The sequence below is a fragment of the Coturnix japonica genome, chromosome 4, assembly GCF_054131305.1.
Source record: "Coturnix japonica strain WE chromosome 4, WE-NBRP24, whole genome shotgun sequence".
Taxonomy (NCBI): Eukaryota; Metazoa; Chordata; class Aves; order Galliformes; family Phasianidae; genus Coturnix; species Coturnix japonica.
In genome coordinates this window covers 55,527,785-55,540,436 of record NC_140666.1, presented here as the reverse complement: position 1 = coordinate 55,540,436, position 12,652 = coordinate 55,527,785, and the positions used below count along the sequence as shown (strand labels likewise).

At 37.8% G+C, this 12,652-nt stretch overlaps 1 protein-coding gene across 1 annotated transcript in view; it reads left to right on the top strand.

Annotated features, from left to right (window-relative positions):
• The window catches only part of FAT4 (FAT atypical cadherin 4), a 130,916-nt gene that overhangs the window by 80,412 nt on the left and 37,852 nt on the right, over positions 1–12,652 (top strand). Inside the window, exon 8 of the mRNA XM_015861904.3 lies at positions 11,406–11,586. Within this exon, the coding sequence (XP_015717390.2) occupies positions 11,406–11,586 (181 nt within the window). The remainder of the gene's footprint in view (positions 1–11,405; positions 11,587–12,652) is intronic.

Genomic DNA, 12,652 nt, shown 5'->3' with positions numbered 1-12,652 from the left:
CTCGAGAGTAGTGACAATTTAAATTTCAGCGTTTAAATTTTCTTCTCTTCCTACCATCCAGTTTTAAGTTGCTCCAAAATCCCAAATGTATTTTAAGTTCTCTCTGTTTAAAGTACAGACATGAATTTTTGTTATGAAGATTAATTACATCTTGACTACAGGTGTCTGAGCATAAAAAAGTTGGTTGCAGACTTGGATATGAATGTTACTAACAAAGATATTCTGCATCTTATCCTGGACTGATTTCCAGTCCCCCAGAATCTGATGGTTTGTAATTTACTGCAGGACTTGTTCTTATTTTCTAATAATAGAAATAGAAGCAAACCCAACTTGTTGACAGTTTTGTTTTCTACTGTATTGTGCACAGTATCTTATGTCAGTGACAATATCTGTGACTTATATTTTCCTATTGCAGCAGTGCTCAGGTATTTCACAGTCTGAGCACAGCTGAAACTGTGAAATATAATTCTAGGACTTGGCATATCATCTGTCTTGTACTTTGGCTGGAGATACTATGCCACATTGTATTTTTTTTTACACTGGCTTTCCATTACTGTATATCTGCAAAGTGCACACTTGTGACTTGGACATGCTTGGGCTTGAACAAGCTTATTTTATTTCAGAATCTGGATACATCAGAGAAAACAGATCCTTGGTGCCTGTTTACTCTCCCACTCCAAGTTGGCAGGTCTAGGAATTGATTAGGATTCTATAGAATTTAGCCCTACATGCAGAATACCTGGAGGCTGAATTCATAATGTGTGTGTCAAGTGGGAAACAATGATTATCCTTCTCAGAAAAACTAGCAAGAAATCAGTTCTACCCTCTGCCGTGCACCATGTATATATATATATAAGCCAAAAGTTTGACAATAGCACAGTGTTTTCCTAAACTAATTCCTGAGAGATGTGAAATCCAGAAATTTTATTCAGCTATGGCAAATGAAAATATTTATGTGTATTTGAAGACATATGAGTTTCAGCAAGTTCAGGGGAGGAATTAATACATGAATTATGCGTGGGTCCTTTGTCTTCAGTGGCTGACAACAATAGCAGCATGTATCATTATTGCCTATCACATATATTATGCTGAGTAAGCATTATTTGAAGCTGTTGGCTTAGTTTTGTGTTGTTTTTTTAATAATTTTTCATGGTCTCAGCATCTCAAGATGTTACTTCCTCTTATCAGTATAAAAAGCTGCTAGCCTTTCTTAAAAGAGTTGTAGCTTATCAGAGAAAAAATGTATTACTTTAAATTATATAAATGCTACTGGTAGGGTTATGTGATGGATATCCAGGCTGACCTTTGGTAGTCGATGCTTGATTAATTAAATAAGGTATTTCTGGCTTTACTACCAGGAAGATGGCAATGACGTATCTGAAATGGGTAAGAAATGCATCCAAGTATTCTATTCTTCTGCAGCTGATAAATGTTTACAAAATTCTCACTGGCATGTCCAGTTCTTTGCCTAATATAACTATGTCTTTCTAGTATCATATCTTTGTTTGATAATTCTATTCTATTCTTAGAAAGAAGGATCTTGCATAGAGTCAATTCAACCCGCAACTAATAAAAAAACAGGTAGTGCTGCAGTGTAGGAAATTAGTGCTGCCGAAATGTTGAAAAGAGCAGACGTGTCTAAAATAATTTACATCTGTATTATCTCTGAAAACAAATCAAGGAAGAGGTTTGCACTTGTAGTACAGCTTTCATTAGCTGGAATAAACAATCTTTGGTTCACCTTTAGTGGCCAAACAAGTCTTGCTATATGTGGTTCTTTTCCAGACAAATATCATGGTAGGTGTCCAGATGCAGTTAGCTCTGATGATGTCTGGGTAGTACATCAAGGGCAAAATTCTGTCTAACCTATTTTCCGTTTTTCATAGAACCTACATCTCAATTTTTTTTATGCTCCTCTGACTAATATAAAACATTAGGGAATGATACTCTACTCCTATAGAAATCTGTGCCAACTCTTCCTTCCTTTTCAAAGAAGCAGACACAATACATGATCAGAAGCACGTTTTGACTTAAGAACTGATGAATTTTAGACTTGTTTTTGAATGTCTACCTGATCTCCCTATAAGTAATCGAGAATTTCTTAGTAATGTTTATTATCAGTTCATCTATTTGTGGATGTGGCTCTTACAGTGTTTTTGCAGTTGTCTGTGAAGAAGTTGATCAGCACAATGTATTAAAAACAGTTTGTGGCCTCAGAAAGTGTAGCCCCTTTGCTCATTACCATCACTTCATCCTCTTGTACCTCATGGGTTTTATAACATATATTGGCAGCACAACCCCAAGTCTATTTGTAGCAGATGAAGGATTACGACATGGCAAAATGTGAGCCTGCATATGCAAAGCATAGCGCCAGCTGGGCTGTGTGGGATCGGGTGCCCACACTGGCTGAGGAGTCTGTACTTCATCATGCTGTGCAGGCACATTCTCCCTAGAGCCCAGATTTTGGTCCTGGGCACATGAGAAAAGTTGTTGAGATGTTGAGTATTAAGAGTTGAGCCAAGCTGCTTGTAAGCATGCTCTGCAGGTGAGAAAGAGATCAGTGACAGAATCATGTGCACCAGAGATGGCAACTGGGCAGTTTTCAGAAAAAATGCTTTCCCAAGCAAAAGTCAGAGTCCTGACATATGCATCATCCTGGCTCTGACCCAGCTATTCTTTGATTCTGCCTGCTGTCTTCTACACAGTCCTCAAGATAGATCTTGGATCTACAGAGAGCAGTATCAAAACCTGATAAAACATTTTCTGATGCTTGGCTCAGTAGCAGATGACACAGTGATTTGTGGCCATGCAGCCTGGTTCGTACTCTGTTTCCTTGAGACAGTATCCACAAAGATTCATGATTTCAGCCTCTTTCCTCACTTTTGCATTTCCTTCTTACTTTGTCTCAGATAGTCAAATATTGGTCTAAGCAGTATGATTTTACAAGGAGGCACAAAGCCTCCCTCATTAGGAACATTCAACATCTTCCAGAGCTGTGTACACCTGTGGCTTTATTTGAGAAACAAAGCATAATTCAGCCCCAAAGTTCGTCCATCCCAATTTAGAGTCCCTCATGCAGCAAAAGCTGTAGACCAGAGTGTGTTAAATATAAATATGACAGGCAAAATGACAGACTGTGGAATAACATGATAGTGTTTAGATTGCAGATGCTCCTCCAAAATATCTGCTAACATAAACACCGAGAAACCTACGTGAAACTATTTGAATGAGTCTTTATGGGTCTGTTTCTAACACATAAATCATCTGTTTTGCTTTGCTATAATCTTCTTCATGGCAAAATGGTTGGGAAAAGAGACTTTCTCAATTATTTTTCCCCCCCATCTGTTGGGGACCCAGCAATAAGTAAACATTCAGTCCTGGCAGCCTGACAAGAAGTGGTGCAGCCCCTTTTATCATCCGTAGCTTTAACTCGTTGAGCCATTTTCTGGAGAAAATGTTAGCATTCCAACAGTCCTCCTCCTTTTATTTATTGGTCGCAGGGAGGTAGAGTAGCACATCTGGAAACCTGCTAGCTACCCAGGACTACTGTTTAAATAAACTGCAACAACCATATCTTGCTCTGGTTGGACAGAATAGCATGTTGCCACAGTAAAGCCACAATCAAAATGTGATGTTTCTAATTAGAATCTGTGTTGCTGTGGGTTTTTTAATTATTTTCTTAAAATAACCTATTTACTAATTTAGATAAATAGTTCTGAAAGGCATGAACCAGTGGACTGATTAATATATTTAGTTAGCAGATTGTCGTATACCTTCCTGGCCTGTGTCAAAAAGCAACCATATGTTTTTTCTTTACAAAATGTTGGCCCTTAACTTATGCATTCTTTCCTCAAGAATGCAGGAGGGCAACCAAACATAGAGGTTATATCCTTCTCAGGAATTCTCATTTGGCATATGCTTTTGGTTCACTTCAATCTTAAAATCAAATTAAAACTGACAATATAGTTGTATTGTTCTTCTTACCCTTTCTTTTGACACATTTTGAGATATTTCCTGGTCTGTGGTGACAAGTAAAGGATGACTGTATTTTTGTATTAGAAAAACTGCAGGCTCTATTTTCTGTCGATGGAAAGAGTCTTGAGGGTTAACATTATGTGAGATTTATGTGACTGGGCTTAGAGACATTTATACTTATCCTGTTTTCTTAGCATACACTGCTTCTACTTAACAGACAGTTTGCAGTGTGAAAAGATGTTGCTTTAGAAGAATGAACTGTGTTTTTAAAACAAATTCAGCTATTATTAAATCTTGTTACTATCAAAACAAACAAGCAACTCACAAATTTCCTTTAGAAATGGCCTGTTTTTCATGCTTTATATATTATGTCTAAATATGCACATCACTTCAGCCATGGGAGAGCTAAATGAAGCTGATGTGTGCTTACCTTGGTGCTGAGCAGTTTACATAATGAATACTCTCCTGTAGGATCTGTTTTATGCCACAACTCTGTCAAAATGAATGTTTGTTTCTACCCTGGCCCCATTTATTTCTGTGCTGTTAGGGAAGCACTTCCTCGGGCCAACGTTATCTTCTTGAGTCTAGTTTTGCTATATTACTAACTGCTTTATTTTTACTATTTTGCTACTGTTACAAAATGTATTGTTTTAGTAGTTCTGCATGATTCTTTAAAATACATTTCTAAATCAGACAGGAGAACTGGCAACAGATTTATCAGTGAGCTCACTGCATTTATTTTGTGTTACCACTGCTTAAAATCAAGAGAGAAGAGAATCTATAGTGGCATTTTGTAGATTTGGGAGGCTAATATCAAGATCCTAATGTTTCACTGAGCCTAGAAACTGTTGGCAGTGTTTAAATTTTTCTCTGGAAGTCAACAGGCTCACAGAGCTGTTTAGGCAGCAGGATCATGGCAAAGAAGTGAGATATCCCTTAGAGAGTAATTGCCAAGGAAGAGACTGTATCCATGTCTGTATTATGTGGCAAATTTACTCCTCAAGGGAGATGAAGTTTTAGTCTTTTAGAGGACTTCCCTGCAAGATGTGTAATCAGGCCCTAAATACCATTTGAGGGATTTAGTCTTCTATTTGGAGTTAAACCTTCATTATTAGATCACTATTTTTGAAATAGTTCATCGAGAGCCCCTGGGCTAAGTCCAAGTTTTTGTGTTCTCAGCCCCTTATAAATATAAGTACATTTCAGTTATGATGATCTTAAACAGTTTTCTAAATCAGATGTTACACCTTATAAATGGAAAGTCTGCTAGCTGATTCTTCAGTAACAAGGCTACAATTTCAGAAAGCCTTAATTACGAGGATAAAATGAATAAAACTTGTTCATATGACCTGAAAACTTATCCTGCTGGTTGATCTTTGCTATTTATAAAGGGTGCTTTTAAAGCTCGATTCAAAATTGTGCATTACAAGAATTTCTCTGTGGGATATTCAAGAGTTACAGGCAGTCAAAATTAGATTCAGTCAGCAGTCTCTTTAGGAGCTGGTTTTTCTGGTGGTTTTGTTGTTGTTGTTATTGTTGTTTGTTTTGGTTTGTTTTCTGTTTACAGCAATAATATAGGTTATAGGATAGGTTATTTGATGGCATTAAGAAAATATTTATTTTTAAATCTTTATGCATTTATGCAAGTCATTCTTTAATCTAGCTGTGGTCACCAGAGTCCCTGGTGGTATACACTGTCATGCCTGTACCTTTGGACACTGTGTATACACTGCGGACACATGGAGATGCTCCCTTACAGGTGGTCATTTGTCAGGTCTTGTTATGAGCATTATGTTGGCAGCTGTAAGAAATCAGCCTTACAGCTTCTTCCTGTGAAAATTCCTTGGAAAAAGGCAACCGTTTTGCTCTGGATTTAAATGCAGTTCTTGCTGAGTAATCTTTGATAGCTGCACACGTCTTTCCTAAACCCTATCTCCAGTGACCTATGCTTTAGACCTTAACAGATTGCCAGTGTGTGCCGAAGATTCTGAAGCACGTGAGATAAAACACTTGGGCTTTGGAAGAACAAAACCTGACAGCCACAAGTTGCTGACTGACATCTGCTTGTATCAGCAGCCCAACATCCAGTTTATGTTGTGCTCAGTGCAGACAGAATCTTGTAAAAATAGCTACTTCTTTTGCTCATTTACATATACACTCTCTTTTGTGTTTCAGGTAGATAAATTATTTTAAATTCATTTGTTTTTCAAATCAAGCTTTTTGTATACTAAAAGTGTAGTGCAAGTTAGTTGCATTTTAACTTAATCCATCTCCATTTTAAATACTCCTCCCTCTGTAAAGCTCAGAACACTCTATCTGCATATCAAAGCATTAGGAATGATTGGCTCCTTTGTCATGAGAAAGGCCTTGTTTACTTGTGTGATAAAGTTAGTGCTCTACAATAATGCATACAACTTCTAGCCCTGGGACTAATTCACTGACTGACTGCAGAAGTGAAATCCGCTTTGTTGCAAAGCAACACGTTTCAGTGAAGCAAAAATTCCATTTCTGTTAAATTGCTTTCCAATTTTCAGGATAATTATGTGTTTAATTTATCACAAACTGCCTGCTGTATGTGTTTTGATTAGTCTTTGAGATGGATTTTATTTAATTTTAATTTTAGTTAATTTTATCTATAGTGTTCTACTGAAGTTGATTGTTAGTTTTCTAGTACTTCATTTTGACATTTTATTTTTGGCAAAAAATTTGAGTTCCTAGTTCCTGAAAGAAATTATAGTTGTACTGTCTTTTGCAGTGACCACTGCACAGGCAAGACTGAGGATCCATTAATACTTAAAACAATATGAGGATAATGTTCTAAACACATTCTCTTATTTCTAGTTTTTGTTGTAAGCTATCCAGTGCCACACAGCTGGGACATTTTCCAATAACATAATCTTTTTGTGGATGTTTTTGAAGCATCTCAAGACCTGAGGATGTTCTCTCTTCTCTTGGAGGGTAGGAGCAAAAAGTTGAAGGGGCCAGTTTCTACCCTGACGCATTTTTGGCATCATACTCTTGTGGCTATCAGCCAGAGATGAGCAGTAGCATATGGGGGACCTTCTTGGTGATCTCTGCCAGTCCTGCCTTGCTGAAGCTGGCAAAAGAGGAGGGAAATAGAAGAGGGAGGTTCTGCTCCTGCCTGCCTGCCTTCCCCACAGTCCCCTTATGCCATGTCGTTGTCACCTTCCCAGATGTTCTCTGCAGAGAGGGAAGCTGCATCCCACAGCGAGCCTAGGATGAGGTGGCCTCTCATAACCTCTTCCTGCAACTTGCTCTCCACCATGGGCCTCCAAGGAGCAGGTTCCCAAGGTCTGCTCCTTCTCTTCATCCCCAGACACATGTTTACTTAGCAGATGTAAGCAAAAAGCTTAAATTTTTGGAAGAACATCCGTGGGAAGCAATTTTGTTCCTGAACTCTGCATTGCTATTTTGACACTCTCCCAGGTTAATCTTTATTTCAACAATGACATGTGGACATTTGTGGGGCTTTCTGCTTAATGTATATGTACAGCTGTCACCTTGAAAATAAACTGATCTGTTCATAAAGACAGACCGCAGTGCACAAATATTGAAAATTCAAAATAATATTAATTATATATGAGTTTTGTCTTCTAAGTTTTAAAGATTTGATGTTCACTGAACAGTCAGTATGATCTTTCCCATTTATTTCCCTGAGTTAACTTCACATTCTCTGGCTATTAATCATTTGATGGCTGCTTTGTTTCCCTATCTGTCTTGAAAATGGTTTTTCAACGTGGATGTTTTAAGCCTTTGTGAGAGCCTGTGTTTTTAAACTTAAAAAACTATTAGTATAGCTCTAGAGAAATGCTCTAAATAAGAGGTGTCTGACAGAAATAATTACAACTTCTGCTGCAAAATAGTTTAAAATGTTATGAAAGTTTGGTAGAAATTTTCCTGCAAGTGCAGTAAAAGAAAAGTGTATGTCTGTGTTACTCAGAGCTGTTTGTAGGAGAATACAAGGTCTTATGTACTGTGTATAACAATTTTATAGATTGTAAACTGGTCTGGTTTATCAAAAACAGGTTGGGTGCAATCCAAATGTTAGATTAATACAACAGAATTTACTCAAATGTAACTACTCTTATTTATGTGAAATGTAAAGCACAATGTGAAAAGCACACACACAAGAAGGATAATGCTCTAGCATAATTAGAATAACTGACTTGAGTAAGATTTGCTATTGAAGCAAAACTAAGAAATCTGGGAACTCAGCCCAACCGTGGAAAGTAGTTCTTTTACCACAAATATGACATCTACATTTTATGAAACCTACTTATAACCAGGGGCCAAATTCTGTGGTCCTTATGCAAGCAGAACTTTCACTGGAAGTTCACCGAGAATAGTAGAGTTTGGCCCCAAGCTATTTCTTTTCCATTGAAAATTACTTCATTTGTAATTTCCTCTTCTTATATTTCTCAGTAACTGCAGAAATGTGAGCTAGTCATTTAATTTCAAGTGAATACAAGCTTTGAGAGCTCAGTGAAGCTGCAACTTTATCTTTCAGCGTAATACAATAAAGGAATAAATTTGTGGACGTGATGTTTTACTTAGAGAGGAAAAAGGACGTATTTGGATAACTGTGTAGACAGGAAAGCAATGTAGATGCGTGAGTTTTTCCATCTAAGAAAAATGAGAATGATTTTTGGTTTCGAGACAAAAAGCAGTGGCTTTGGATGTTACAAACAGCTGAATTAATATTGTACTTCTGGGATATTTCTTGAGCCTCAAGCTAGCACCGAATGAGATCTGTGTTGCTTATATTACCCTAGCTAATTTTATTAGTATGCTCAACCTTGCCTGGTACTTTCACTCCTCTAAGACTAAAATAAATGTGCCCACACTGTCATGTACTGTGCCTTGTAGACACACCCAATGGGAGTAATGGCCATCAAGTGTCTTACAAAGAGCCAAGTTTTGCCATTTTGATTCACTCAAGTGCTCTTATTTTGATAAGTCTGATGCATTAATAAGGAATACGTGGATAGATAATACATATGCAGTCAGACCAAATTGATAGAGTACTGTGCTAATACAAAATCTTTACTGTTATTTGCTTACTTTTCCCATAGGAGTACTCTTCCCATTCCTCCATGCTGATGGGAAGCCTTGTGAGTACAGCCACCATGGCATTGGCTCCAACTCCTTACGTCAAGGAATGCTCTTGAGTTCATCCCACCATGCTACCATTGGGTTATGTCTAATGGTGCCTTCTGGAGCAGCTTCTGATGCAGTTGTTTTTGTGAAGAAGCTGACAGATTGAATTTTCCGTCACTGGCTCTTTGTGTGAGCAAATGCATTTAAGACAATGAGTTTCACATCTTTGCTGAAATTTAGCTTTCTTTTCCAGACTGAATTGCATTACTAATGCTCTTTGAATGGGACTTACCCGAGGTTAATTTCTGAATTATGCATAAATTGTTTAATCACCTGTGAAACTTAACAACTTTGACTTTTCATTTCATTAGCTGTGAGATGGATGTGGATTAAATGTGTTTGGAAGGCCAGAGCTTGATGACACATGCAGTGAATGCCACTGAGGACTCCGTTTCATTTAATGCAGTCATAATAAACACTCCATGGGCAGTATTTCAGCAATCAGGAATGCTTTTGCAGCCTTTTTTATCTATAAGCATTTGGCTAGATGACAATATTGAAAAGAAGAAGAAGAAAAAAGGAGTGAAAAATGAGTCAAACTTAGTGCTTTAATGTATCCTTCCTGACTGAAAGTATATTAATTGGCAGAATGAATTACTTCAGAATGGAGCAGAGAAAAGGCTCCATTGTGCACAGACATGGCGGGAAACCTCTCCTCTGGCTCATGTCTTCCTTCTCAGCATCATGATCTGGCCTGTCTTCTTGGTGGGCTTCAAAGGGAGCTTGGGAAGATTTATAGCTCATCTCCTTCAGGAGATCATTAATTTGGTTTGTTTGCATGTTGCATCAAGTTACTTGGAAGTATTTTGTGTTTAGAAAACTCCTTCCCCTGCAGAAGCTGCTCTCAACTTCTTCATGAGAGGCTATGGTACTCCTTTAGACTGCAAGGGTTAAAAGTGGGGAAAATTGGCCATTAGTTGTTTTTTTCTACGGAAGCTCTGTGTCTGGAGCCCTTGCCAGGACCATGTGAGATGCAAGAGCAGAGCCTGCCTCCTTCCCAGCCCCAAGAGGCCGAGGCCTAGCAGTGACCTCGTGCAGCAGCGACCCAACCGTCTGCTCTGATGGAGGGATTAGGATGGTCACAAGGGGCTGCCTGTATTTTATCAAGTGACAGCTCAGTCTAATAAACTTGCCTTTCAGTAAGGGCTTGAATCAGTCTCTGGGGTGCTGGCCCAAAGCATTTCATTAACATTACTTTTTCCCTGCTCCAGCAAATGGCAAATTATTGTATCTCTTTGAGACTGAGGGGGAAAGGGATGCAATCTTGGGTAAATCAAGCATGGTCACCATTTGTCTTTGTGCTGTGCCTTGTGAGTTCTGTGCTCTTCTCTCTCCTTTCCCACATATTCAAATAAAAGCAGAATCCCACATTTTGAGGGACCCTTGGTGAAGAATTTGGTTAGCAGAAGGTGTTACGCTGATTCTTGGCTCAGTAAAAGTGCAATAAACTGGCAAAGCCATCATGAACTTGTAAAGCTTTTTAGTGTCTTCTTATGATTTAACAATAGGAAAGTGTAAAGAGAATCAGTATTGAGTGTGCTTGTGAATATGCGTACTATTTCTTACTTGTTTGCACGTATCAGGGTTAAATATCAGAATAAGAAGAAAAGTTGTAGGTTAAAAAAGTTTGATCTGATTTCCTATAAGCCAGTATCACATCAGAGTGAGCACTGTGCTACTGTAGATGGATGCTTCTAGAGAGAAATCAAGACTGCATAAGTCTGGAAACTGTGCAACCTTCTCACCCTTTGGAGAAGGTCTTCCTAGGTCAGGGTGTGACCGGCAGTGGAAGTGCTGTGTGAGAGGCTGGGGTTTGCCACCGTTTCCACTCTATTTGTTCTGCGGATAAGTAAATTGAGGGCTGGAGTCTTCGCGGCTGTCAGCATGCCACCTTTGAACAACTTCTCAAAGGCAACCACATATTCAAATTGGTCCTAATTGTTACAGGAAGGCTTCTGAATGTTTCCAAGACCATCTTTTTCCACTGAGCTTGTATTACAAAAATTGCTGAAATTAGATGAGGCAAGTATAAAAAAAAACAACTTTTTTTTTTTTTTTTTGACTGTCACAACTTGTACTTTATGTCAGGATGCCTTTGAGAAATCTGACCCTGTCCTATATGTCTCATTGACTTTCTAGCTCTGTGTACCACGACGTGTTCAAGCATTAGTCTTTAAATTGGGAATGGCAGACCTCAGATTAACACTGTAGTATTTGTAACCTCTAGCATTTTATATCCTACTTTTCTGCAGGATCTCCTGCCCTCACTGGCACTGGAACCATCACTGTCACTGTGGATGATGTCAACGACAACGTCCCCACATTCGCCTTTAATATGTATTCTGCTACAGTTCCTGAGGATGCACCTACAGGGACAGATATTTTGCTAGTAAACTCCTCAGATGCTGATGCTTCTAGAAATGCTGTTATTAGGTAAGTCACTTAGCACTGCTGAATGCAGTCCCACCTCATGCCTCACTTGAAGATTTTTTTAGCAATGTCCATAATCAATATGACATGAAGTTTTAAGTTGCAGAAGGATATTAGCATGTGTATGGCTACATTCTTTCAGCAAATCTGACCTTTGTTTTGCTTTTTAGAAATTTGTTAAGTATGAGAAGACTTACAGTCTTGTTTTTAGTTTTCTAATAAGTTAAAAATAAATTGGAGTTCCATTTAGACCTGAGTCTAGATTTCTTCTTCATGGTAGCTGAAGACAAAAAATAGAAAACAAACCCTCAAACTCCACATAAAAAAATAAATGGATTAAGCACATCAGGCTACACTCTTGACATACACATCCTCTGAATGAAGAAGCATATTATAAGCTGTGAATAATCTGTGTTACTGACTAGCCTTAGTTTGTGTATGCTTTGGAAAGGCTTTAAACCTTATATTTAGCATAGCATTTAGAACTGAGTTCTTGTAATTAAGGATAATTTAATTTTCACATAAAGTTGTCATGTTCCATGAGTAAATCTACAGTCAGTTAATGTGTTCAGTTTAGAGCCCAGTTTATGGAATGAAAATTACACAATACCAGAAGTGAGATGTATCCTATTTGAAAAAAACAAAACAAAACAAAAAACAAAACAAACAAACACACAAAAGATGGAATTTGACATTATTGCTTTAAATATCAACTTATTTGCATTCCTTAGTTGATGCAGCTCTATTTCTTAACTGTTCTCTGGATTGAACCCTGGCCATTACCAGTCCGTGAACAAGAATAATGAAGATGCTAAGTGGCAGTGACAAGCTAGAGATTATCCACTGTGAAGTAATTTATTGGTGATGGAATAAAAAGGAGATTCTTATAAGACATTAATCACTGTAACATTTAGACTGTCTCTTCAAAATTAACTTTTATTGCTGGAAACACATCTTTCTCTGTTTTCTAAATTATAAGTCAAAATATAAAGGTAGCTTATTTATTTATTATCTCATTTTATACTTCAAAGTGCATATCGCTGTTCTCATAAATGGAGGAAAAGAAATA